General features: G+C 35.4%; 1 protein-coding gene across 6 annotated transcripts in view; it reads left to right on the top strand.

Moving 5' to 3' along the window:
• Positions 1 to 26,790, top strand: part of CTNNA3 (catenin alpha 3) — a 447,191-nt gene that overhangs the window by 75,137 nt on the left and 345,264 nt on the right. The window contains exon 1 of one of the 6 annotated variants that reach the window (XM_090144869.1): positions 875 to 995. The exons of the other annotated variants lie outside the window; for them this stretch is intronic. Within the exon in view, the coding sequence (XP_090000995.1) occupies positions 894 to 995 (102 nt within the window). The 5' untranslated portion in view covers positions 875 to 893. Of the gene's footprint in view, positions 1 to 874; positions 996 to 26,790 lie in introns of those variants that run through there. 6 annotated transcript variants of the gene reach the window in all.

Raw genomic sequence — 26,790 nt, 5'->3', positions numbered from 1 at the left:
CGATATGAGCTGCAATATTTTCTTTTCCTCTCCACTTTTCAGATAAGCTGCGGTTTTTAAGCACAAGTAAAATGATAGCATAGTGTTCTGATATGCTTGAGCCTATCTCCTCTAAACTCAAGATTCTGTAGAGAAGCGTTCTGCATTTCATCGTGGAGAGTTTCATTACTATGGTATATATAAAATCAAACCTGGGAGGTCAGGGAAAGGAGTTAACGAGAAAGATGGTTGAAAGCATAGTGAAGAGTTCTTGATCTTGGCCTTAGCTTATTGGGAATTAATTGTGAAGGTTTTTATGTTGCCTGGAAGATAATTCATTAGAATTGCAGAGAGCAAGCTGAGAAGCTCTTAAGAATCTTGAAAAGGTTAAAACAAATGAAGATTAATTTAAATAAGTGTATCTCTGCCTTCACACTTGCCTGAATCTTTGCCTAATCTTTTACCACCATTACTGTGAGCAATGATAGTCCACAAAGTACTCCCTTTCAAGTGTCTGTAGTAGTGTAGAAGAGAAATGACAGATGCTTCTGACATAGTTGCAAAACTGAAACAGTTGGCAGGAGAGGGAGGAAAGAAGCCTATTTCAAAAATGAAATGATTATGAAAAGAAACAATGTAAAAACTTATGAGTGCTATTGGAGCTGTCAAGAGAAATATTTTAAGAAAATTCAAAATTATTTCAACACATTCTCTTTTTTTTTTTTCCCCACTGCTTATAGTAGGTCCTTTTATCTCTGCTTTTGGTAGTCTTACTAAGACATCTCTTAAAATATTTCTTTACCAAATGGAAGTGGAGATAAGTCTTAACTCATCTTAGCAAGTCTCACAAAGAATGTTATTAGAAATGAGATTTTCAGAAATGTTATTTAAGATAACTTTAAGGATCAGTTGCTATGAGTCCACTGAGTACTGGTACTGTTCCCTGTAGAAATCAATACCTGAAGAGAAGTGAGGATACCAACCGCCCACAAATCTTAGCAGTCTATGGATTGGTGGTAAGCAAATCTGCAATGGGTACAGCTGGACCTTGTTTATTTATCTTAATTAGGCCTGGTTTAAGTTTTTGCCTTCTCAAGTCTATTTTAAGTTTCTGCAGTCCCATCAGCAGGGCTGGTAAAATTCAGTGCTGGGCTATTTTGCTTATGGATTGCCAGAGAGAATCTGAACATGACATTTATTTCTTACTAGACCTGAGAAATGTCTGAACACAGATTCATCACATCAAGGATTGCTGCTAAGTGCTTTGTAATATGTCATGGATTAACAGGTGCTTCAGAACTTTATTTTTAGAGGTTGTTTTTTTTTTCCACAATTTTTTTTACTGAGACTATGAAAGATATGCTTCATGGCTCTGTATAGTTATATATCTTTAGTGTGATACGAGGGGAACTTTTTTTTAGTTATGTGGTGGGAGCATGTGTACAGATGTAGAGCCTTTTGGGGTGTCCTGCCAGTCTTATGGGAGAGAGAAGAATCCTAATCTGATGTACTCCTATCCATTCTTCTGAAGTGGCACCATGAGGAAAGTGATTTCTGAATTGTGGTTGGATTTGTTCAGACAAGAGCTGATAATTCCTGTGGTAGGAGAAAGCTAGCGTGATACAGCATGGACAGTGTGTGACTGACACCTCAGAACTAAAGAACCATAAGCATTTTGGTTTATACTACTTTTTTTTTGTCCTTAGTTACTGTGTGTATTTTTTAAATAGAAATATTGTTGGGAAGGAGTCATGCAGCCCAAGTTTTGGAAATGTTTAACGGTTCTGGAACTTCCCATTAAAATAATGTCATTTGCCTCCATCCAAAAATTCTTTGTGAAGGTCATCTAATTAATTTCTGATAGTATTCTACATGAGAGAACATGGAAAATGAAAAATCGGAAAATATGTGTTATTACTGGAAGATGAGCTGAGAAGAGTGATTACATTATGATATTTTATCTAAAATATGGCAACTATGTGTGGTTTTATGAGCAACTTAGTTACTTGCCATTTTTAAAGTACAGTAAATACATTAACTTCACATTGCTTTTCTGCTAGATTTAATCATCTCTATCAGTCATTGATACAAACTTCTCAATTGCACTGGCAGAGAAACAGAAAACCTCAAACAAAGTTCAGGAGTGATGATCAGGTTAACTAAGATAGCTTTCCTGAGAAGTCTCTCTGATTTTGTGCTCTTGCTAATCATGAGACGTGTGTGTGTGTGTATATATATATATGTATGTATATATATATGTTTGCAATAAATGCTGTCTTTGCAGTGGATTCTGTTTTCATACTATGCATATATCTTACTTGATTTTCTTGGATGTTTCTCCATGGAAGTTCATTTAAATGTCTGGTTTGGGCAGTGCTGCAACCAGAAAAGATCTGATGGAGCAGTACTTAATTCTTCTATGGGACACCCATGCCTTAGAAGTAATGTCAATTTTATTGGATGTTCTTGTACCCTGTGGGCATGAAATTGCCAAATGAAGTGATTAAGCAGTGAAAAGAATGAGGGCCACTTTTCAGGGAAAAAAGTAGTCATAAAAAATGACAGCTTAAAAAAAAAATCCTTGTATATTAGCTTTCATCTATAAAAGATTGTTGCCGGTGCCTGTTATTAAAATAGCATATTTCCTACACATGTAGTAAGTCAGCACTGGTTTATCTAGTACAGTGTTGTAGTGATTCCTTGTCAAGATTTCGAAAGGTTTGTTGTTTTTTCTACGTTTGCCTTTTATAACTTTTTAGTAAGGGATAACTACACAGTGTTTGCAAGCTGGTAGATGCGATGCCCATAAAAGGAACTTGGTTGTAGCATCAAGTTTTCTTTTTGAGAGAGATTTTATAATCACTCTTAGATCATTGTTATTACGAACTAGGCTGTCTGGCAAGTGAGAGATGAATTGTTATGCTTACCTGTACTAATTCTTATGCAGTTCCACTATTGCTATGTGTGCATGTCCAAACGCAGGCTAATAAGATGGGGTTATATATGGTCAGTCTGTGTGCCTGAAATATTCTGGTATTCTGCAGGCTTTTGGTCTTGAAAAGGTCAGTTTTGATTCTGCAGCAATAAAAGCTATCATCTCTGGAGAGATGATTTCATGAATGGCTTACTATATGAAAGGAAACATTCTTCAGCTTTCTGTGCCAAGCTAGTTATTGCATTACAATAGTAATGAATCTCAAAGACACATCTGAGGAGTGTGCAGGACATCTGAGTGTTGGGGAACTAGACAAGAATGAAGAAACAATGTTTGTTTCGTTTCTAACTACACAACTTGCTACTACAGAGATCAGCTTATCTAATTAAAAAATATACAGCTTTCTAACTATATATTTAGTTGAGCAACAATGTCCCTGACAGCCAGATAAAGAGAAATGTGTTTATAATTGGGTTAACTGCTTATTCTTTTCTACTCATGGTTTGCAACTATCATTGTTCATGGGGCTTGAGTCAAAGAGCTTTCCCTGCTTGTTGCCAAACCAAATCTTTGTTTTGTATTGCTTGTAAGAATCTGTATATTCTTTCTGAAGTGGCTGCATTTGACCTATTCAGGTGGGTCAGTTAAGATGGGACATCTTACCTAGATATCAGAGAAGGGTACTAGCCTAAATGTTTAAACAGTATAGGTTACTCAGATTCTTCTTTTAAAAAACAACAAACAACTTTGTTGATGCCTTATGCATACATAGTGAAAGTGTGAAAGTGAAATGTGCAATGTGCTGCCATAAATTTTCTTCTTGCCTCCTCTGACACAAGCAGAGTTAGTTTGTACATGCACATCCTAAAACTTAACGGTATGCTCTGGAACAGCAGCCTTGTGGATTGAACTGATCTATGTTACATTTAGTCAGGTAAAGAAACATTAAAGCATATGGACAACCTGTTTAAAACAACCCCCCTTTAAAAAAAAAAAAAAAAAAAAAAAAAAAAAAAAAAAAAAAAAAAGGAGAAATTCCAAATCGTAACTTGTTGCTTCAGTTGATTTGGTGATAATATAAACAAGTTTCCACATGTTTGCAGTACATTTATTCTTCTTGTAGTTAAGTTGGAGGGATTTGTTCTTACAGGACAAAATGAGAAGAGTGGTCCCTGTCAAGGAATCTTGTTTGAATTAGGGCTTCCTTTGGTATTGTTAGTGTGAGTGCAGTTGTCAGTACTAGCACTGGTGAGAATTGTTCTGTAAAGTTTTCTGGTACAAACAAGATTTATTGACATAGACAAAGGAATCAGGGTTAAAAGCTGAAGTATGACTGCTACTTAAATAATAAAACCCATACTTGCCTTTTAGCAAATGTGCTTTACTGTAATACTTAATCCTTTTAAAAATATGAAATGAATTAATTGTGATGAAATGTAACCTGTTTAATTTTATAACATTTTGATTTATACATCTTATCATGCAGATAAACTTTATGCTCATACCTATGCTAAGAATATTTCGTGAGTTGCAGAGTTTGCAGGATTTTCAAAACTTAAATACTTTATATGCCTCTATGAAGACTGTGGCAATCAATCTGGTGCAATATTATTTTATATGTCACAAAAATGTCAGAATGAATTATTTATGACTACTGCCTCCAGGTCTTCTAGCTTCTCCTTAGAATTATTCAGACTGGGAGGGACTTCATCAGAGTCCTAGTCAAGCTTCTGCTTCGAGCAGGGTCAGCCGTGGGATTGGATCAGGTTGTTGAGGGCTTTATCCAGTCATGACTTCAAAACATCTCAGAATGAAAACTGCACAACCTCTTTGAGCAACCCAATCCATTGTCTGCATATCTTCTAGAGAAAAAGATTTTGCTTACAACCAGTCTAAATGTCTTCTGATTTATGCCTGGTGTCTCACAAGTTACTTCCATGCATTACTGTTCAATCTCAAGTGCTTTTTGATGACCTTATTGGAAGTACTGGAGTGGCTGCTATTACGTGTTTGCAAAGCCATACCTTCCCCAAGGCTGAGCAAGCTCCATTGCATCAGCCTCCTATGACAAGAAAGCACTTAAGCCTCCTGTTAACACAGCTCAGGATATTTTTGGTCCCTGAATTCCCTAAAATTTTCCCCAGACAATCATTTCAGCACTAAACGGGAAAATTCGTATCTTTATAGGATGACTAGTGTCAGTGAAGTATGAATTTGAAGGATTCTGATCTTAGAACTATATTTTTGTGTGTAAACTATATAGCAAATCCCTTTTGTGGAAATTGCATTTAAATTGAATATATTGCATATAGATTATAAATTATGTTCTATAAACAGAATAGCATACTTTATGGTTGGGATGTTGCTACAGACAATATTGTAAAATATTGTCCAGGTTTCAGCTGGATAGTTTACTTTCTCATAGCATCTGGTATGACACTTTTACTTTAGGAGAAAAAACAATATCAATAACACACCGATGTTTTAGTTGTTGCTGAGTAGTGCTGTACAGAGAGAAGTATGCTTTTGTTTTTCAGTTTCTCATACTGTCCTGCCAGTAAGAAGGCTGGTGGGGTACAAGATACAAGGGGAGGACAGAACCAGGACAGCTGATCTAAGCTGGCCAAAGTGATATTTGATACCATATGACATTATGTGGAGACTATAAAACTGGGGGGAGTTGAGGGGTGGGGGATATCTGTCTCCTGTTGAGGACTGTCTGGGCATTGGTAGAGGAGTAGTGAGCAGCTGATTTGTACATTGCTTGTATTGTAAATATATATATATAAAACATTACTATTATTTCTCTCCTTTTCTGTTTTAGTGAATAGTTATCTCAGCCTATGAGTTCTTTTATTTTCTAATTCTCTCCCACATCCCATTGGGAAGAGAGGCTGTGTGGTGCTTAGCTGCCTGAGTTTTTCATATTTCTCTACAGATGAAGAAACTTTTGCCTACCATCTTGTACATATTGTTGTTCTGTAATATGCAGCAGTGGCAGACTAAATGACTTAAATTCAGTGGGTTGGTAAAATCAGTGGTTAATCTAACATATTAACTTTTGAGCGGAAGAAGCTTAATCTTTCTCCAGTGATTGCTTTGCAGTTGTCTTAGAAGATGGATTCTTTTCCAGTATGCCTAATTCAGTTTCTCTGAGCACAGGAGAGTTGTCTCAAAACCAAAGCAAGCAAATACTTGCTGGTCTGGAAAGTTCTGTTTCCTGGTTTATCTTTTGTAACTCTTAAGAATTAAAAGTAGCAATATGAGTAATGAGTGCTCTTCATTACTGTCATCCAGCAACCGCTAGACAGGAAAACACTGTATTATTTCACAGTAAGTCCTCTGTATTTGTTTTTCCACACTGCATTATGATGCTATAATTGGTAGTTCTTTTAATCAGGTTGGCATGAGAAAGAAAAGCAGTTTGTTTGTGACTTCCTTCCACTTGTTGATTTCCTCTGAATTTCTGTCTGTAACTTTATTTTTAATCCTTCTCAATTCTGTTCTTACTTCCATGTTGACTCTTTAGAAATGCTATGCCAGCATTGCAGTTAAGGTTGCCCTTTCTGTGGGTTGTGATAAGTATTTAAACATTGTGTCAGTCCTTCTCTGCAGAATCGTAAATGCTTGTACAATTCTTAGTAGGTATTACAGTCTGATACCTGTATTCCTTTGCTGCAAAAGTTACATCATCTGTGAATATTTGTTTGTAGAAGTTGCAGTTGTAAACTTAATCAAGTATCTTGTTTAAAAAAACAAAGGTTTCATAAAACAGAATTTCTGCTATCCGCACCATTAAAACTTTCCATAGATAGAAAGAGAGACCTGGAGAAATTTGTGAACACTTTAACTATACATTGTAACTGATTATGACATAAATAAGAAATCCTGGACGGCACAGAAGAAAAGTTATTTTCATAATATCAAACAAATTTGTATTTTTGTCATGCTCATTAACTGTAATCCTGTCATAAAAGGAGGACAGGTGGCTGCTACTTCAATTGGAACAGAAGAAATGGTAATATCATTGGTATAGAGAATCATTTGCTGTTATTTTAAAAATTAATTTAAAAAATGAAACAAATCAGAAAAATTTGTATAAATGCTCTATAAACAAGACTCTGGGACAACTCTAATTACTCATATTTCTCTTACGCTTTTTAATTCATGAGCAGGACTGTGGCTTAATAAAATGATACATCTTTCCTTCTTTCTGTGAAAATGTATAACAGATTATATGTATGAGTACATAATATCAATTCTAAATTTAAACATGAAGACAATGCAAAGACAAACTTCTTCTGTTTCATGTCTAACTGTCTGCTGTGTACTGTGCTATTCAGTTTCTTTCTGCAATATTGACTGATTGTCTAAAACACATTACTGTACCAAATCAGGAAATATTTTTTCTTTCATTTCTCTTTCATATGCTCTTAAAAGCGTACTTAAGAAATAATTTTACTTTAACCTGTTAACCATGCCTCTGGTTATAATTGTAAGTTCTCCAGTCAAAACTAGTAATTTCAGAGTTGGTAATGTCTTACTAGACAGGATATTCTTTCTTGGGCATGTTTTCTGAGTTTTCTTCTTTCACTTTTTTTCCTTAATTGGAATTTTTCTCTTCACCTTCATGGTTTTCCAGTTAAATCAGCTTTTCGTGAACAGCGTGATCATTATCTGTAATATGTAGAATAGTGTATTAAGTTCCATTTGTTCTTTTCTAATCTGTTAACATTTTAACAGAGGAAGTGTTTAACAGAGGAAGGTGTATTTCTTAATGTTCTAGCATGTAAATCAGAATGACATTATTTGATGCATGTACTTTCTTACATCACCACCTGAAACATGTCAGTTCATTCTGCTTATTTCTTCTTTTATGAAGGACTCTTCCAAGCTATTCATTCTGTGTGCCCAGAAGACCTTTTCTGTATAGACTGTTGTTCTTTGGGTGAGTTAAACCTAGATGAAGTGCAAAGCTTTGCAGTATGAAGTTGTATCCCTACTATGAAGTCTTAAAGTTAGTTATTGTGTTGTAGGTGAACAGTTGTAATGGTCTGAAGGTTTTGGGGGTTGTAGGAGAGCCAATGATTTTTGTTAGTCCAGTAGGCAATGCTTTTGACCAAAGGCATGTCAGCCTTTTTTCTCTAGCTCCATGAGTTCCTCTAGTCAGGAACATATTTGGCCTGTCAAGAATCCTGTTGTTTATATGAATGCCTTTTTTCTTTTATTTTTGCCTTCTGAAAAAAAAAAAAGAGATTCTCTAGTTCAAAGATGCTATTTCTTGAAGTAGCAAAAATCTCATTGAGAGAGTTGAGAGGGAAGGCGTATCTCCCTAGCCTACTTTGTCTTTATTTGAAATTGGGACTTGCACAAGCATGAGTCAGAGTGGATCTGAGACCTAAGGTTTCCAATATAGTACTGGCTTGCCTCTGTAGGGCATAAAACACCCCAAAAGTATGAAGCTTGATTCTTTCAGTTAAACAGCTTATGGAATCAATTGCTTATGTTTGGCAGTCCTCATAGTTATGAAACTGCCAGTTTTACATTTGCTTCTCACGTCATTAAGTGAAAAGTTTTATGATCAGGTGGGTGCTATATATGTGCATGAAGCATTATGGTTTGACTTGATTTGAATGGTAGCTGGTACATATATATATCCTGATACTTCATACCACAATCTGTAGGCTATGTTTTCAGAATGATGTAAGGAATCCTGCTAGACAAAGCCAGGAGCATTTTGTCACCATACATTTTGCTTTAGAAAATTTCCTTGCTATGAACTTCTAATAGCCCCAGTCTGTCATTCAAAGTGTTACTGTCATGTAGGTGTTTCAGTATGTGTTAAGGAACAGCAAACCATATTAAATTTTCTGGAGAGACTGATCTATGAAAGCGTGTATGATTTATATTATATATAGAAATAATTTGTATTCATATTTTAGTGACTTGTGTGTTTTTGGGAATAATTAGCAAAAAAGCTGTCTCAAGGTGTTGAAGTGGAGCAGTTCTTGAGGTAATATGATATTTGCCACTGAAAAAAAAAAGACAAGGCTTACAATTCCATGATGTTTGAAAATAAAGATTTTATTAAGGAGTTGTGAGGGAAATCAAAGTGTGAGGAAATATGTTTTGGAGGCAAATGTGAACAGATGTAGCAGACAACAGGAGGGCAGCATTAATGCAATCTGCAGGTGTACAGAGCAGCATGAGGTTAGCACAAGTCAACATTCATCTTCATTCTGAAAATTTCAGTAATAGAAGTAGAAAGAACCATATTAACATGTTAATATGGCAAGTCATTAATTACCTCTGAGTAAAGTGAATTGAGGAGATCTGGTACAGAATTAAACAGTATTTATAAAGTTGAATATTTGTAAAGATACAAATATTATGCAGTTATTTATGATAGAAATAACAACTATCTAGAAATGTGGTCAGTATTATATTTTTCTCTAGATCTGTGCAAGTTTGCAGAACATTATAGTTTGTTTGTTAAAATAATATTCACATGAACAATTTTATTGGAGTCCTGTTTAGCCACGTTAGCATAAAGGAATGGCTGACCTTGGGACTGGTCTTTTATAAGACAAAATTATTTTAATATATATGCCTAACTTGGGAGCTGAGGTAAAGAAAATGAGACAAAACAGTAAAAGGTGCTATAGATTTGCATGATAAAAGTTTCAACTTCATTGACTGAAGCTGAATTCTTTACTTCAGAAACATCTGTGAAAGATCAGACTTTTAAAGAATAAGCTCTACTTTTTGCAAATAAATTTTTGAGGTACTGGATATTGCATGACTATGTTAATTGACCCTAGGAGAATAGAGAGTCAATATTGATGTGATGATCTAATCCAAGCCAAAAAACCATATGGCCTTGTCATTTTTAGTGGAAAAAATCCCATTGAGTTGAATGAGACTCCTCTGTATGGGCTCTTAAAACATCAATTTTCATGGCTCTAATTCAATAAAACTATTAAAACGTAACTAGATTCACATGCATATGTTAGTTACATAGCAGAAGAATACATTTGTATATTGCAAAACTACTGTGAAAAATATACGTTCTGTTTACTTTGGAAGCAACATTGGGAAATTATTCAGTTGTAGACAGTGTGTTTTTCTCTGAAACTAGCTCACATAGAAAATTATTTTACTGAATACTATCAACATTTCATTGTTGAGAAAATCTATTTGTTTGACTATGTTGAATCATTGTATTTTGAAATTTGCTGACAAGGAAATACTAATTAGAATAAATCTGGGAGGCCAGTTCAGTGCAGTTCAACTTCTTACTGAACAAGACCAAAGTCAACCAATAAGGAAAATATCTTACTCAGTCATTCTTTTGTAATGCATAGCACTGTTGCCTTTAGTCTAGCATTCAAAAAAGTGCTATGGTATTAAAAGAAATCACTTGTCTGTTTTGTATTTGCTCCAAATTTTTCACTGTCATGCACTGGACAGAAGATGTAACGTTATGTGGACTTATGGACTACGTGGGTCATCTCATGGTCTTTTTGTATTAATCTGTTTTTAGAATAACAAATGTAAATTGCAGTAATTGTATAAAAGACAAAGAGGAAGTTAGAATTAATAAAAAGTAAATGCTAGCCAATGTGCAGACTAATCAAAAATGTTATTAGCTTGTAGATTGAAACATTTATAGATGTGACTCATAATGTTGCTTGAGAGCGTAGACCTAATGAATTAGCATTTGATGTAACTAGATATCAAAATATTGCATTCCAAAATGCTTTGATATTTCATTTTGATCAGATTTTGTTTAATAGTCTTAATCCTTTACTAAAGATTTAGCAATAGAAGAAAGCATATTTTCAAAATTACTTCTAGTTGTTAGATGGGGAAGTTTCTTGAAATTAATTGTCTATCTGACAATAACTATTAGAAAAAGTTGATAAACAGACACACATCTGCTGCTGTTCTTAGCACATTTGTAATGGATCACAGGATTCTGGCTTCTTTGCTCTGAGCTGTAAAGGAACCTCAGAAAAGAGCTAAATCATAGTTTGTTTCTACCCTCAGAAGCGATGTACTAAAAACAAAACAGTGAGGCTGTATATTTGTTACTTTTGTATTGAATATCCTTACTACAAATTAGGAAATTGGATGAAATAATCTCCAGTTCTTCACCCTAAAGAGATAGGAAGCCTTTTGGGACAGTATTTATACAAGATTATATGAGATACTGCATAATGATATTGTGATATCTACACTTACAACCTGTTTCATCTGCTCCACAAATTTTCCCCTTACGTAAGACCCTAATAATATAACTTGTACTGTTCAGCAGCAGTAATGGACAGTGTCCTAGCTGGCTTTATTGAGGACCTGGACATTTCAAGAAACACTGCTGTCCTAGATAGAAAATCTGGATAATGGCTCAGAGCATGGTTCAAAGTAATTCTGGAAGACATAATTCTAGTGATTGGCAACACCTCCTCTGTTGTAAAGTCTCTCTACCAGGGAGTCATATTTTAAACAGCTGCTTCACTATACCTCTCTGAACTTGTTTTTAAACATATTTAACCATAATACTGTCTTCATGACACTGCTTTCAGCAGTGCTGGAACCATGTCTTTTTGTAATAGACTTCAAGATGATCACAGCTGAGTGTAATGCAGAGGCATTTTCTGCCTCTCTTGCCAGATAATGAACAGAAAATTCAGGAACTAACCTTCCTTTTAAAATATGTTATTTTACTGCTTGTAGATGCAAAATCAGGATTTTTAAGCCCTGTAATCCAATGGATCTCTCTTATCTGTCTCAACAGTTAGGTCTTCAGAACTCCACTAGAGTTAGTGCTTAACTAACTCTTAAATTAGCTCACAGTCAGATTTACAGGTCTGTAATTTCCATGCGCATCTATTGAGCACTTCCTGAAATAGTATATTGACACATAGTGTTTCTCTTCCATGGTCAGCCTTTGCAGTGTTCTGTGTATGAATAAACAGTGGTTCACACAAAAACAAATCTCTCATTCTTATTAAAAAAAAAAAAGTCCATAACACTTGTGTGCAGTGGAGTTTTGTATTCCTTTTAAAAACTCAGTATGGTTCTGATTTCTTGGGCTTCTTGATTGAAGCAGTCATGTTTAAGCAGCATAGTTTGTCCAGTATGAGAAAATTTCATTCTTACTGCTTTAACAAATTTTGGTCAGATGAATCTCAATTTGTTCAGCATTGTGCAGTTCACCATTCTGTCAGATCTTTGCTGCTCCATTTTTATAAAACATGGTCTTAACCTGCTGCAGCTTAAACTGCAACTCTGCAATGCTTCAAGTCAGTCCTTAATAGTAGGAGGCTTTATGATGAAGAGAGTCTGTTCTCAAAAATGAAGCACAGAGTGTTTAGTAAATGGATTATTCATTAATTTAAACTGCTAATCAAAGTGATTCTTCCTGTGGGAGCAGTTGCATGTGTTCTGTTTCAAAAACAACAGCAAACAACAGTTATCAATCCAACATGCATTTGTGGTAATCTGTATAAGCCAGAATTAGGGACTGAACTGGGGATGCATGTCTGCAGGGAGAAGTATAGAAGCTGAACCTGCAGAAGAAGCAGGCTTTGCTATTTAGGATGCTGCTAGTGAGCATCTCATTTGGAGAAGCAAGTAATGCAGTGTCACTGTCGACTTACATATATATGTGCTGTCACTTTCTATAAAGAAAATCTTCGTAGTTCATAGTTTTCCTATTCCTAATCAGGAAGTGCATGAATGTGAAATACTGTGAAATACTTTGGAGATAGTTCATCAAGGTGTATTCAAAATTAATTTGAGCCCCAAATATCTCTGAAATCAAGTTCTTTTTCTTTCTTTCTTGATTTTTTTTTTTTTCTACCACTGATTGATGGGGAAAAAAAGTCTCTGCTCCTCGTAGTTCCTCTAACTTGCAGTTATTTATAGTCTGTCTGATAGACTTTATAGGGTACTGTTTTATTTTGCCCTCTATTACAGTTCTGACTAAATCCTTAAATCTAAATGTTAGCAGAGCTGTATTTTACAGTCCTCTATGGTTGACCAAAAGCCAGTGAAATCACAAAGTCATGTCAGAGATAGGTGAAATATAAGGTAGTTTGGGTCTCATGTAAATATCTGAAGTAGTTCGATGTGTGGTTTGCAGTGAAAATTCAAGATTGATGGGCAATATGCACCACATTTAACCATACGTAAATCATTATGGTATCAAAATGGATTAGCATGTCTCAGTACAAATAATGAAACAAATGGATTATCTCAAGTACACGTTGAAATGAGAAGCATTTGACCTTTTTACCTTATTCTTCCTTCTACAGTTAATCCCTGAAAATGCCTGTTCCAATTTTAATGTGCCTAAGGTACTTTCTACTTATTTGCTGTCGGTAATGAAATTGAAAAAAAATTTAAAAAAAATCCCAAAACATTTTATACTTCATGAGAAAACGGGAAAATATATCTGTATACTTACTGCTTAATTGAGAATCTATGACTTCACTAGATTTTAGAAGATTATGTTTCATTTAATTTCAGTCTTGGAATAGGAGATAGTAAACTGGAAACAGTGTGAAAAGATTTTCTGTAAATACATAAGTTGCTCTGAAAGTAATGCTTCCTATTTATTTCTATGGAAAGTACAACAAATTCAGAGAGCGCAATAATGCCACTTGATAGAGCAAAATCTCAGCTGTTTTTTCAGCATAGTCACAATTCTTTATGAGCAGTGAACTACATGACTTACATGACACGCTTGTGGAAATCTGCACCTCACTAGCAGAAGTATCTTGCTGTTTCACAGCTGCTGTGAAAGTGTTATTGTGAGGAAAATGTTACTCATACAGTCACTCTCAACAGCCTAAACAAATGGAAGTCAGGAGGTACTAAATCCATGCTATGCAGTCGGCTTGGTAGGACAGTCCAGACAAGACTGGGAATGTGCTCCACAGTTTTCAAACTTGTACAAAGTCTGGAGTTATCATGTTGCAAGAGAAAGACTGTCTTCCTCTCTGACCTGACTCGGGAAGTTTGAGCCCCCAGTTCAGTCAGAGTCATGATGTAGCAGTCAGAGTTGATGGTTTGTCTGCGTTCATAGCTTCATATTCACTTCCACGTCAGACACCATTGTGTCAGACTGCCCCTGTGCTGCCTTCTGTCACACAACAACAGATTTAATAGAATATTGGTGGGAAGGTTCAACTCCACTGCTATACCACCAACATCCACTTCTGGTGCTGTGAGCCAATATAATAAAGCAGGAGGCATTAATTTTGGAGTAGCCCTTGTAACTCAGTAAATAAATAATAATTAAAAAATGTATGTATGTAATCAAAGAGTGGCTTGAATTGGAAGAAACTTTGAAGGTCATCTAGTTCCATCCCCTGCCATGGGCAGAGCTGCCACCCAGCAGATCAGCCTGCCCAGGGCGACATCCAACTTTGAATGCCTCCAGGGTTTGGGAATCCACAACTTCTCTGGGCAGCCTGTGCCAGTACCTCATCACCCTTGGAGGAAAGAATTTCTTCCTTACATCCAAGTCTCCTCTCTTTTAGTTTAAAGTCACTTCCATTTGTCCTGTAGCTCTCTGCCTGTGTAAAAAGTTCTTCCTCTTTATAAGCTCCCTTGTAAATATTTATATTTCCTTCTAGTACTTATAAGTACTGGAAGGAATATACGTATGTAGGTTTTCCAGTATAATTTCCCATATCAAGTGAACTTTGAGACTGTGATCTTTGGATTGAATTGGCTCTCAGTGAGACTTCTTTGTCTCTACAGTGTAGTATTAAAAGTGCAATGTTAGAAGAAATATTGTGTAAGGAAGAAGATTCTACCGACAAGCTTTAATATTAATTGTAGAAATAAATTCAGAGCAGTTGTCACCCACTGTTATAGTTTGTGCGTTACGTTTGTGCATGAATTTCTTTTTCAAATTGGTATTGTAAATAAAGATTAAAAAAAATGTGCTGTCCATAATCTTAGGTTAGATTTTCTTTATTGTGTACCATTTAGAGGGGAGTTGATATGTATTTGATAAAATCATTTCAAGCAATCCTTTTTATTTTTCAATATTAATGTATTTGAGAGAAAAATAAATTCCTTAGGTCACTGTTCCTGATGAGGAAATAAGAGTTTCAGTAATAGTAGAATATCTCTCTCCTTATACATTTGCTTGTTAGAAAAAACAGTCTGTGGTTTGAGCTGCAATAATGTTTTCTTTTTGTCATTGTAATATACGGTCAGAGCTTTGCAAGTATTCATCCTTAAGGCTAACATTTTTCATGGATGACCTTTTCACAGAGGTGAACTTATTTTGAATGCAGGAGAAAATACTGTCTAGTCCCTTTACTCATAAAGTTATGAGGAAAAAAAAAATAATTCACTCTGGAAGACTTGCAAGTAATCTTCGTTTAGTGTGTTATATAGTTGGTATATAGTAATGATAGGTGCTTTGCTGCTATTAAATTAATTTACTTTTAAAATGACAGAGTATATTAAACAACACAGCCTGATGTTCTTTAATTCCTGATATAATTCTAAACAATCCCTCAATTTTAATCAAATATAAAATCCATTTTTAGATACAGTTTTATGATAACTTCTAAGGAATTACTTGTTCCAGTTTTCTCTCCTGACTGACTGTTATGTCCTGATCATGGCAGCTTCCACAGGCAGGCAAATGCAGTTTCTCTTTAAATAATTGCCCCTGAAGACAAGAAAGAAGCAATTATTCATTCAATCCTGTAAATATGTGGACTGTCATTAATGTTTATTTTTTCATCTGAAAATACTGGTACCCCGAATCAGCCAAACATCTGAGTATAAATAAGGTAGTCATCCAACTAATTCCTAAATCATATTCTACAGAACTTTGCTGTAGACCAGTATTTGAGACATTTGTGCCAGAATAGAGGGTATAAAGTTCAAAAGGAAGATCCAGTATTCTTTAATGTTTCTTTCTACATGTATGAAAGGGTGGTAATAATGATGAAGTAACGCACAAAAAATAGTGGCACAAGGAGGGCATTTATTACAAACATGTATAAGAGTTAAACTTCCAAGAGTAGAATCTTGCTCTTGGGTTATGCTGGTAAAACTTCATGGCTCAAAATACTTTTTAACAGTTAGCATCTTCTCTTGAGACAGCCAGATCTGCTATTCCATGTAAGTAAGGAGTTCTGGTAATATGTTGTGTGCAGTTGAACATGGGACTTAGAAATCTTGGAGCAAGTTTCTTGGGTAAATGAAGCTGACTGCACATTTGACAGGCAGGTTGGCATTTTGTGGTTCTCTTCTACGTGTTTTTTTCTATGCTCCAACCTGGGAAATCTTCTTTTTTATTACTATCTTTTCTCTGCGAATGTCTTCATACTGTGCTTTATGGATTTTCTGAACAATTCTAGTTACCTAGGATTTTATAAAGGGTTATACATTCTCAGTTACATTTTTTTTTGTATCGTATATGTTTTCTAATCAGTGTTCTGGAAAATAGTAGCCTGTTCTTCAGAAATGCTAGCCACACCTTTTTTCACTTGAAATGGTTAGTGCTAGTTGCCAAATAATTAGTAAGGTATACCTGGTGGAATGAAGACCTCAGTGCCTAAATGACCAGGCATTGAAATAATGCTCATGGAGAACATTAGTATCAGAATAGAAACCCATGTATATTGGGTTTTGTAGCAGCTGTCTTTGTATATTAAGACAGCAAGTGCTGAAAATTCCAAACCAGCTGCATTCTAGGAAAGTAATTAAGGGATGTTTTTTTGAAGTTGATTTTAAAAAGCTGTGATGAGTGATATGTGAGATAACTGTATTTTATGGAGTTTGTGCAGTGGTACTAATTATAACTCTTTGTCACGCAAGCTTACTGCATTTTTCTTGTTTGTAGATGTGTTCTGCCAGTGTTTCTTATGTTGGGTGACCATGATATATCTTAAGTTAACCTCATTTGAACATGTATGTTGTGCGTATGATCAGTTTAAATTCTTTTGATGTGCTGGGACTAGTAGCACAAAAAAAGTATGATAAGAAATCTGAGTATTTTGGTGCTGATGTAAATATAAAGCGGCCTGCAGTATTGCTCTGGTTTTACAAGGTTCTTTAGTTTTTGCCCTGTTAGCAAAATCAATGGGAATTTTCCTAGCGGTGCCAAGCTGCAACAAAAGGTAGTATATTTTGACTGGTGAGGATGCTTGTGATCTACATTTATAGTTCAGAAAAAAGTTATTTCCTGCTATGAAATAACGTTAGTATGTTGAACTAAAAGAGCGTGATTCAAACTTTAACCTTAGCCTAGCATGGTGCAGGAAAGATAGTGTTCTACAAATCTATCGATGATAGTGTTGCCAAGATGGAGAAGTCAATGTGGAGAAGTAAAATTTTTTATTCCCTCTTGGGCCTACTGCACTTAGAAATTATCTGCATGTTTCCAGACATTTGAGACAACAGATATTGTAGCAATGCCTTTGAGTATACCTTCTGCTGATGGTTGTTACTTAATTTTGACCTGTTATTCCTCATTAATGGTTCTCACAATAAAATCACTTTTAGACTATATTAGAGAGGGAGACAACTGAATATTTGTGCATTTGTCCTTCTGCCAGTATTCTAATACAGCCTCTTCTGAATCTATACAGAAGGATGATTTGTTTGTTTGTTGTCACTGTTACTTTCTGGCTTGGACTATTTTAGCCCCTTCAGACATTGTGCTTCTCTCACAGGAGTAATGTGGAGACAAAATGATTACTCACATCTAAGTTAAAAATAACCTTTGTATGCTAACTATCTCGAGTCACTTGGTGTTTGAAATAAATGATGATAGGTGTGGTGCAGTAGGCAAACTGCCACATGTTCAAGCTTAGCATTCCCAATTAAAGAATAAATAGTCAAGCAGAAAATAAAGTAATCACGTAGTACGTTGTATCAAAAATGTCAAATACAATGACTGTTACCCAAAGCTTTTGTAACAGAACATAATATGTAAGAAATAGCTGAAAGACATTATCTATGGGTATGCTTGAAACATATATATATATATATATATATATATACACACACACATATATATATGTATACATATATATGTATATACCCACACACAAATATATATGTGTGTATATGTATATATATATGTGTATATATATATGTGTATATATATATATATATATATATATATATATATATATATATATATAAATATATATATATATATATATATATATAAATATTTTGTTTACTTCTAGATAAAATTGAATATATTCTATTTTGTAGCCTTGCAGGGCTATGTTAAACTAGTAGTACTGGAGCAAATTTTAGAGCCACTGCTTATGTGTAACCTTGAGACGTGTAGGCCTTCAGCATTCTGGCAGCAATTCTGTCTTTCTGGATCTGTGTTTAAGGCAGAGATGTTTCAGCCAACCCAGTAACTACATTAGATGCTTGCCCAACATCTCACTGCTTTAAGAAACTGGCAGAGGATTTGCTTCTGCTCAACTGCATTCTCAAAGTAGGATGTTCATATTCTCATTGAAACCTTAGTTTTCTTTCATCAGTAATTTTGATTGAGGGCATGAGTGCAGAAAGCTTTGGCTGGTTTTTTTTTTTTTTCTGTGAAGAATAGGTAGGAAAGCTTAGGTAATACTTCTGCTTTCCTTTTCCATAAGCATTCTAAAGAAGTTTTTTGTTTGAGAAAGTAGTTTAAACAGAATTAGAGGAGCTTTACTTTTTAGTAATTGATGTAAATACATTTCTAAATCTGTATAAATTCTACTCATTGTTTTCACATTCCCACAGTGATGGGTCTTGAGCTAATAATCCTTGGTATGAAGAAATCAACTTTTGTAATTTGTGTGTTTTTATTTTCTGTTTTTGATAAACAAAATAACTGGTGAGAGAAATACTATAACCTTCTAGTAACGGTAATAAAAACATTGAGAAACGCAGTGGTCAGGGCTTCCAGACTTCTGATTACATATTTAAACCTTTGTTTTTCCAAAAGCCACAAGATACGTGCGGTAAAACCTTGGAAAGTTGAAGGGAGGGAGTGCTCACTTTTGAGCAGGTCCTCCTGTGATCTCACTCAGGATACAGATGAACTCTGCGGTGATGTGGTGGTGGCCTACTTTCTTGAAGAATCAGGCTTTTGCTTTATCTGATAACTTCACTTGAAAAACATCTCCCTTCCTGCTCCCCTACTTGGAGATTGCTGATATGATTAGAAACAAGGAAGGGATATTTAAACTACTTTTAAGTAATATGCACTTCAAGGGACACAGCACAGATTTACATGCAAAGAGACATGTCCGTTTTTAAAATAGATGTGCCAGCTGGAGTGAGACAGAAATAAGATCCTAGATATAGGAATACAAATTCTGCTTAAGTGTTAACACTAACTGTTCTGTTTGTTTGTTGGAAGCATTCATTCATCAGGAAATACTTGACAACAATTTTGATGAAGAAATTGGGAAGATTCTTTGTAATTAAAATATTTCAGACCATAAAAGGAATTTACTCTTCAGTAATGCCTGGAACTCATTTGAAAAACTAAACTTACTCAAATACAACTCTATAGAAGTGTAAGAAAGAGCAGAGATCTGTAATGAAAAGTTATTCCTCTTTTACTCTTCTTGGCTAATGCTTTGAAAGTGTATAGTACACATGTGATAATGAAAATTGAAGGAAATAGCGTGTGGCTTATACAGGCAAGAGTTCAGTAATCAGTGAATAGAGATACCACATTATAAAGATATGTTACAGTTTCCAAAGAGCTCAAATCGAAAAGATTTCTGAGTTTTGCAAAGGTTAGGACCTTTGACCTCCTCGGAGAAACATATTTACTGTAGAATGGTTGCAATATTAAATGCTTGAAAAATGCAGAAGTACGGGCAGCTGTATAATTATTGGTCTGGTGAAGTGTCTGCTGGTATCGGGCAAGAGTCTGTCCATTGGGCTTTGCATCAAACTGGATTTAATAAGAAGCTGCCAGTATTCTTGTTGGTACCGGCATAAATCCATTTCAGAAGCTTGTGAAAAAGAAAAGTTGAAACATTACCCATTCTTTCCATAACAATTCTCAAAAATAAATGAGAAGTGTTTAGTCTGTATGTGGTCGGCGGTGGGTCTAAATCTTTCAGGGTACAGATGTAATGCAGTGTAAAAAATCTTAAGAGCTGAATTGCACATTGCCTGGTTCTACAGGAATAGAAGTCTAATTGCCACTATATACCATGGAATATGGCCATCTTCCATTCCATTTGGAGAAAATATTTTAGTTTCTGAAGTGTTTAATTTTTTAATGTTTAAATTTTATCATGATGAAACTGTTTTAGGACTACTGAAGTAATACAGAATTCATTAAATTTCTGTTCTTTTTAGTGTGTCAGGGAAAACTTGAGAATTAAGATTACACAGCTCCCTAGGTGTAGGTTTTCCTTCTAGCTCATGACCTATTTAAAACTGAGCACTATGATTTACTTTACATTCTCCTTCAAATACTATTACAATAATTACTTGTTTTTTACCAACTTCAACATTTAGCGCAATAACTTTCACATGACTGTGCCAATCATTAGGGATGTAAACTTATATGTTTTTGAACAGAAAGCTAGTGAGAAAACTTTATACCATGTTGCTATCTATGGCATACTGAAAATTGAGAGCATGATGTGCAGAAGTATTGTAACTGCTACCTTGACCTGAAGGATCACGGCAAATAATGCATGTTGGAAAAAAATAGCATGCTTAATATTTTGCTCTATCTATCCAAAGTAATATTTCACTTTGGATTTATAGAGGTTTTTTTTGTTTGTTTGTTTATGTTTTTTGTTTTTAATGTATCAATATACCTCTTTCTGGATCATTTTCTTGCATTTCCAAAAGTAGCTTTAATCTTTCTGAATAAACTCTCAGTTTTTCTCTTGTTTTTGTGAAATGACTAAAACTCTTATTAATGTATTGCTGTATAGTTCTAGCTTTCTGAAGTAAATGTGCTCTAAAGCAATGGTGTATGTTGTTAAAAATCTTTTCTCCTTTTTGTATACATGATTTCAGAGAAAAAAATACATCACTTTGTTTTTTTTCTAGAGTTTGTTTTGTAAGAATCCATTCCAGTGTCTGAATTTTCAAGATCTGATTATTTTTTTTGAACTGAACAAGAGTCCTTGCTGTTTACAGTGCTGTTCATACATATGGCATCCTGCCTCTTTGTTTTGTCTTGTGGATGGCAGAGTAGTTTGTGCTATGTCACTAGAGACTGCCAAACCCCCTGCCCCTTGCTGCTTTGTAGTCTGTTTATGTTCAGCTGCAGCTGGGGAATGGGCTTTTTCCCTCCAGCAAAACAAGAGGATGTGGAAAATCTTCCTATAAATGGCTAAGGACAAATATGAATGTAGTTTTTCCTCCCTGTATGTCCTATCCCTTTTTTAATCCTTGGTGTCGTAGCTGGGAACACAGTTGTTTAGGAAGAATGCCTTTTATACAATGTTTATTGGATTTCATATATATTTGGTTGTCAGTATATCCAGTAGTGTATATTTTATACCCTAATAATTTAAAAATGTTTTTTAAAAAATATTTTGCATCTTGTGAAAGCCCATCTGCTAATTAGTATGCTGGTTAAATAGATATTTTTGTTACCTTTCTGAATGTGTATTCAACCAGTTTCTAAACTGTTATTAGATGAACTAACCAGTAGAAGTGTTTTCCATTACATACTGAATAACTTCCAAAGAAGTGTTACAGGTTTTTTTCCATGTATTTTCCTAGTTCCTCATCATTTTTAGCATTTGTGAAGGAATGTAACATTTTGTTTATTCTGCTATTGCTATATAGTACTGATTTTAGCCTGAGTCAATGAAGGCCTGATCCTATTGTCAAAGGAGGGTCTGTTGTGGGATTTCAAAAGACGTGGTGTCATGATTGCTAAGGATGAGACTGAAGATGCTCAGCTGGATTTTTTTTCTGTTCTTCAGTCATGAGTACTTGCTGCTGAACTTGTGAATGACCCCATCAAAATCTGTACCTGTCCTGAAAGGACAGACCTCTGAGATCAGGTCCTTGCAATCACTACTGATTACAGACTAGCTGATATTCAAGGGCTCATCAAGTTCAGTACAGCAGTTCCACATCCTACAGTCCTCTTTTACGACATTATTTGTAAGAGTAATTGTGAGAGATCTCAATGGATAAATGAAAAACTATCATGAGTATGGTCTGCACATACTGTGGAAGGAGTTACTTCAGGTGATTACAGGCTTGGCGTATTAAAAAAGACCCAAGGTGGTACTAAACCAGTAACAACAGACATTTGTAAACATCTATCATGTGCTTTCATGGAAGACAATAACAAGACTGTGAAAAGTATTACCATTAGAACAGTTTGGTGCAAGGTCTATCAACCATTTGCTTACATCATTCATGAGGTAAAAACGGCAAATAAACGAAAACCTCTTAAATGGGGAAATTGGGAAAAATGGGGAATCATGCCTACTAAATCATACAGTGCTGAATAGTGCCCTGCTCATGTCTAATTGGCTGTTACTTTTCAGTCAGCATAGCACTAATTCCATTATTCTTGAAATACAAAGATCCTCTACACACAGCTTTGCAGAGCTGTGGTGTGACAGGATTTTGTTCTGATTCCCAGAACTGTTGTAAGCAGTGTTTTTGGAGAGGTTTTTAGGTAAGGTGTTGAGATGTGATCAAGCATCTATAAGAAGATTTTAGGTCTGGTAGTATGTTTGGAGATGTTCTGTAATTAAGGAACTTGCTCAGGCATTGTGAAAGAGAAGAGCATGTATGTGCAGTAAGCAGTTATTCTAATGTCTTAGATTTGTTTATTTCACATGCAGCTCACTCACTGGATCATATATATAATTGCTGTATGCTTTGTAATATTTTATTTAGTGGCAGTGCAAGCTGCTGCATTGAGCAAAATTTGCATGCATGGGTGTGTTTAGCCACACAGCCAGTACAGCAACAGCACAGACCCTGTGTACTTCTGGCTTGTACTGTCAGCATGCCTGACACTTTCATATAAGTCTGTACAAGATGGTTATTTTGGTCATAACCAGAACGACTGCTATCCAGTTTACTGACCCATAATGAAAAAATCTTTCTGCCTTTGTAACTCTCTTCTGTTGATCAGACACATTTCCTTCTGTATTGAATGTGAAAACTCTTCGCTTGGTCTGGTGGAGTGCTGTGATATTTATGTTGTCTGTTTGAAAGTGTATGTTCATAGAATCAGAAAAGAAGGTCTGAAAGGAACACAGGATACCATCCAGAATCTGTGTATTCCAAATCAGATTTAAATGTAAGTGACCAATTCCAACAATTTTTTTCTTTAAATACTTTATCTGTGCTACAGCTTCTGTCTACAATCTTCACTCTTCTTGCTGCTAAAATATTACCCGTTTTATCTAATACAGAGATTTCCCAGCTGTCATGTAAGTCTGTTTTTGATTGTCTTCTGCCCACAGTGGTCATGGAGAACAGATGACTTCTTTCCTCTATAATATATTTTAAAAATATCCATATTTTCTGTAACTTCTCTCATTGCAGCCTCAGCCTCCTCCATCCTCCAGCACTTCAGCTTGGGTTTATCCATAATAAAGATTACAAAAGGTTACTAAAATTTCTTACAGGCTACAATCTGTTCATTCACTTTGCTTTGATATTTGTTGTTTTGAAGGTGACTAGCAGAAGATTTGAAGCAGGATGGTGTATTTTTAGGACTGCAGTACAGCCAGCAGTTTACTTTTTCCAGCATAGGTACAAACATTTGCACTTGCTGTAATATTTACTTTCAAATTTGGTTTTACTTTTTGGGTCATTTTGGAAGTTATCAAAACAACTTCATTTTTACTCTTGTCCTTTGTTATCTGTACATTCTTTTTCAATGTTCTCTCTTTTTTGTAACCTTGGTTGGGAATATGGAGTTTTTCAGACATATACAAATATTCTGAAAAATCATATTTGATATGTATTTCCATTTAAGACTGACCCACTGTTATATTTCCAGGATTCTTTCTCTGCCAATCTTTTTGTACTGTCCTTACACTAGTTTAAGAGCATGTTTTCTGATTCTGCTTTGAAGAACATAATTCAGAATATCAGAAATAGTATTGCTAGCAGGAGCAGTACCTCTGTACTCAGCTCTGGTGAGACTGCACCTCAAGTACTTTGTTCAGTTTTGGGCCCCTCACTACAAGAAAGAAATTGAGGCCGTGAAGCTTGCCAGAGAATGACAATGAAGTGGGTGAGGGGTCTGGAGCAAAAGTCTTACCGAGTGACTGAGGGAACTCAGATTTTTCGGTCTGGAGAACAAGAAACTCAGGGCTAATGTCATCGCTCTCTACAACTACCTGAAAGGGAGGCTGTGGTGAGGTGGGAATTGGCCTCTTCTCCCATGTAGCTAGCAATAGGACATGAGAGAATGGCTTCATGTTGTGCCAGCGGAGATTCAGGTGGGACGTTAGGAAATATTACTTCTCTCTGAGAGTGGTTAGGTGTTGGAATGGGCTGCCCAGGGAAGTGGTGGAGTCACTGTCCCTAGAGGTGTTCAAGCAATGTTTAGATGTTATGCTGAGGGACGTTGTTTAGTGGGCAATATGGGGGATAGGTGGATGGGAGGACAGGATGACCTTAGAGGTCTTTTCCAACTTTGGTGATTCTATGTTTCTGTGATTCTATTGTCATGAATTGTATATTGACGAAGTGCTGAATGCCTTCTATTTGTATTGGAGTGAAAATGTCAGTTTTTCTTGACAGGATGATGCTCATCACCTGTAGTCTTACTTTTGTGATTTATACAAACTGTCAATCTGAAGCCTCAGCTTATTTGAAAAAATTAAATCTTTAATTTATTCTAAAATAAAAGAATGTGATAAATTCTGAGAAATATGCTCCATCTAAGTGACAGAATAGTATTTTTTTAGGTTTCATTACTGACCACAAAAACTTTATTAGTCTTTGATTTTTCATATCTGATACTTGATAAATTGTTAGGATTTGATAGCAGTATATAGAGATTTGAAGGCCAGATGTTGAAATCTGAAAATTTTCCTGATGATTAGAGATGACATGACAGCTGTTCTCTATCTTACTGGAAGTCATCTGTCCACTTATTAGGCTACAGATGCCCACATCTCCATTCTTATGAAGTAAGGAGAAAGTATGTCTGTAGTTCTGTAGAGGCTGGTGATGTCACTCATGTTTTCTGTTAGATTTATGTTGACCTTCCATCAATCAGAACCTGAATATAGAATGACTTCAGTAGAGAGTAGATGCTAAGTTTGTCATGTATCAGATCTCTGTTATCTTAAAACAAACAAAAAACTAACAAAAGTTCCTTTAAAAAAATAAAAAATAAAAAAATTAACGGCTTTGGAGAAGATTTTCCCAATATTAATGGATAGATAGTTAGTCTGTTGGAGAATTGTGTCTCTCTCACTGGACAGTAACTGTAGGATGAATTATTACTAAATCTAACAAACTTTGGGTCTGTTCTTTTTAAACAACTTATTCCTCATTTGAAGGTCAAGCTGTGGTTTGTACTGTTTCCAGCTCAAGGATTAAAACCTTAGTCATCATCCTCACTTCTTCCTGGACTGGAATTCTGTGGGATCTGAGCCTGAGCTTGACAGGGACCGATAGGCCAGGGTATTGGTGTTTGTGTTGACAAAGAGCCTGTTTAAAGAGCAAGATATTAGTAATGTCCATTTGATGGTTTTATTCTATTTATGAAACCAACTGGTATGTTCTTGAAACAATTTTCCTTTTACAGCAGTCACAAATGAAATTAGATACTTCACTCATAAGAGAAAAGCAGTGCTGTATTTATTGTATGTAATAGTGATTTAACACAACTTAATCATAAATAAGACAACAAATTAACAAGATTAGAGAAGGCAAGATTACTTGATCATTCACTGCATAGAGGATAAACACTTCTCCAGGAGATACTCCATGTGAGTTGTGAGTGTACCTCCTTGCTTTCTAAGATCCTTGCAGCACAGATGTGAAGAGCATATGTGTGGATAAATCCACTTCTAGTCATGGACTTTGTCAATAGGTTGTGTTTAAAGGATTATATGGGCATGGTCAATCTAAGCTATAATCTTAGGAAAGCTTACAAAGATTAGCAAGCTATTAGTCATTTACTAAGGATTGATACTGGCAAGGAATCTCTTCACATTGATGTGTACCCTCAAGGGGTATAGTGTCTCACCTAGGTGATAGCAGAGATCCTGTTGTGTAGCTGGCTAATGTGCAGGAGAGCTCAAGTGCCTTTTGGGCTCCCCACTATTTATTGGGCAAGATAATTTAGTCACAGTTTTTGTCCAAATTTGACTTCAGTCTGATTCTGACTAGCACTATGGTTAGGTGAGCACACTGTGCAAATTTGTCTTTGGCAGCTTTTGTGTTATCCTCTTTCCCTCCAGTCAACTTGGTCTTGTGTATTTATTGTGTCTGTCAGTGTTTTTGGATGCACAAAAGAGTTCTGTATGTTTCCTTCGCTGTAGACCCCTCTATTAATCAAGGATGTGTTTAATTATTAGAGGTCTTTCTTGGTTCTCCATATTTCTCCATGTTGACCTCATCCGGTTGTTTTTTGTTTGTTTGTTTGTTTTTTTCAGACAGGGGACAACAGATAGGAGCATTTTACATAACGCAAGTCTGAGGAAGGTTCTCTGCACTTCTGTCAAAGCTTTCCAGAAGATACTAATATTTCCGGTAGACTTCACTTGAGTGCTAAGCAGTGACGTTAACAAGGTTTTGCACACTGATACTTTTCAGATACAAGCTCTCAGAGGAGGAATAAACTGCCATTTGTGTTGGAGTAAGCTGCCTGATTTGGAAGCAATGTTGATTATCTCATTTTC

The sequence above is a fragment of the Phasianus colchicus genome, chromosome 8 (genome assembly GCF_987193195.1).
Source record: "Phasianus colchicus chromosome 8, bPhaCol1.hap1.1, whole genome shotgun sequence".
Taxonomy (NCBI): Eukaryota; Metazoa; Chordata; class Aves; order Galliformes; family Phasianidae; genus Phasianus; species Phasianus colchicus.
This window is presented reverse-complemented; position numbering and strand designations above follow the sequence as displayed.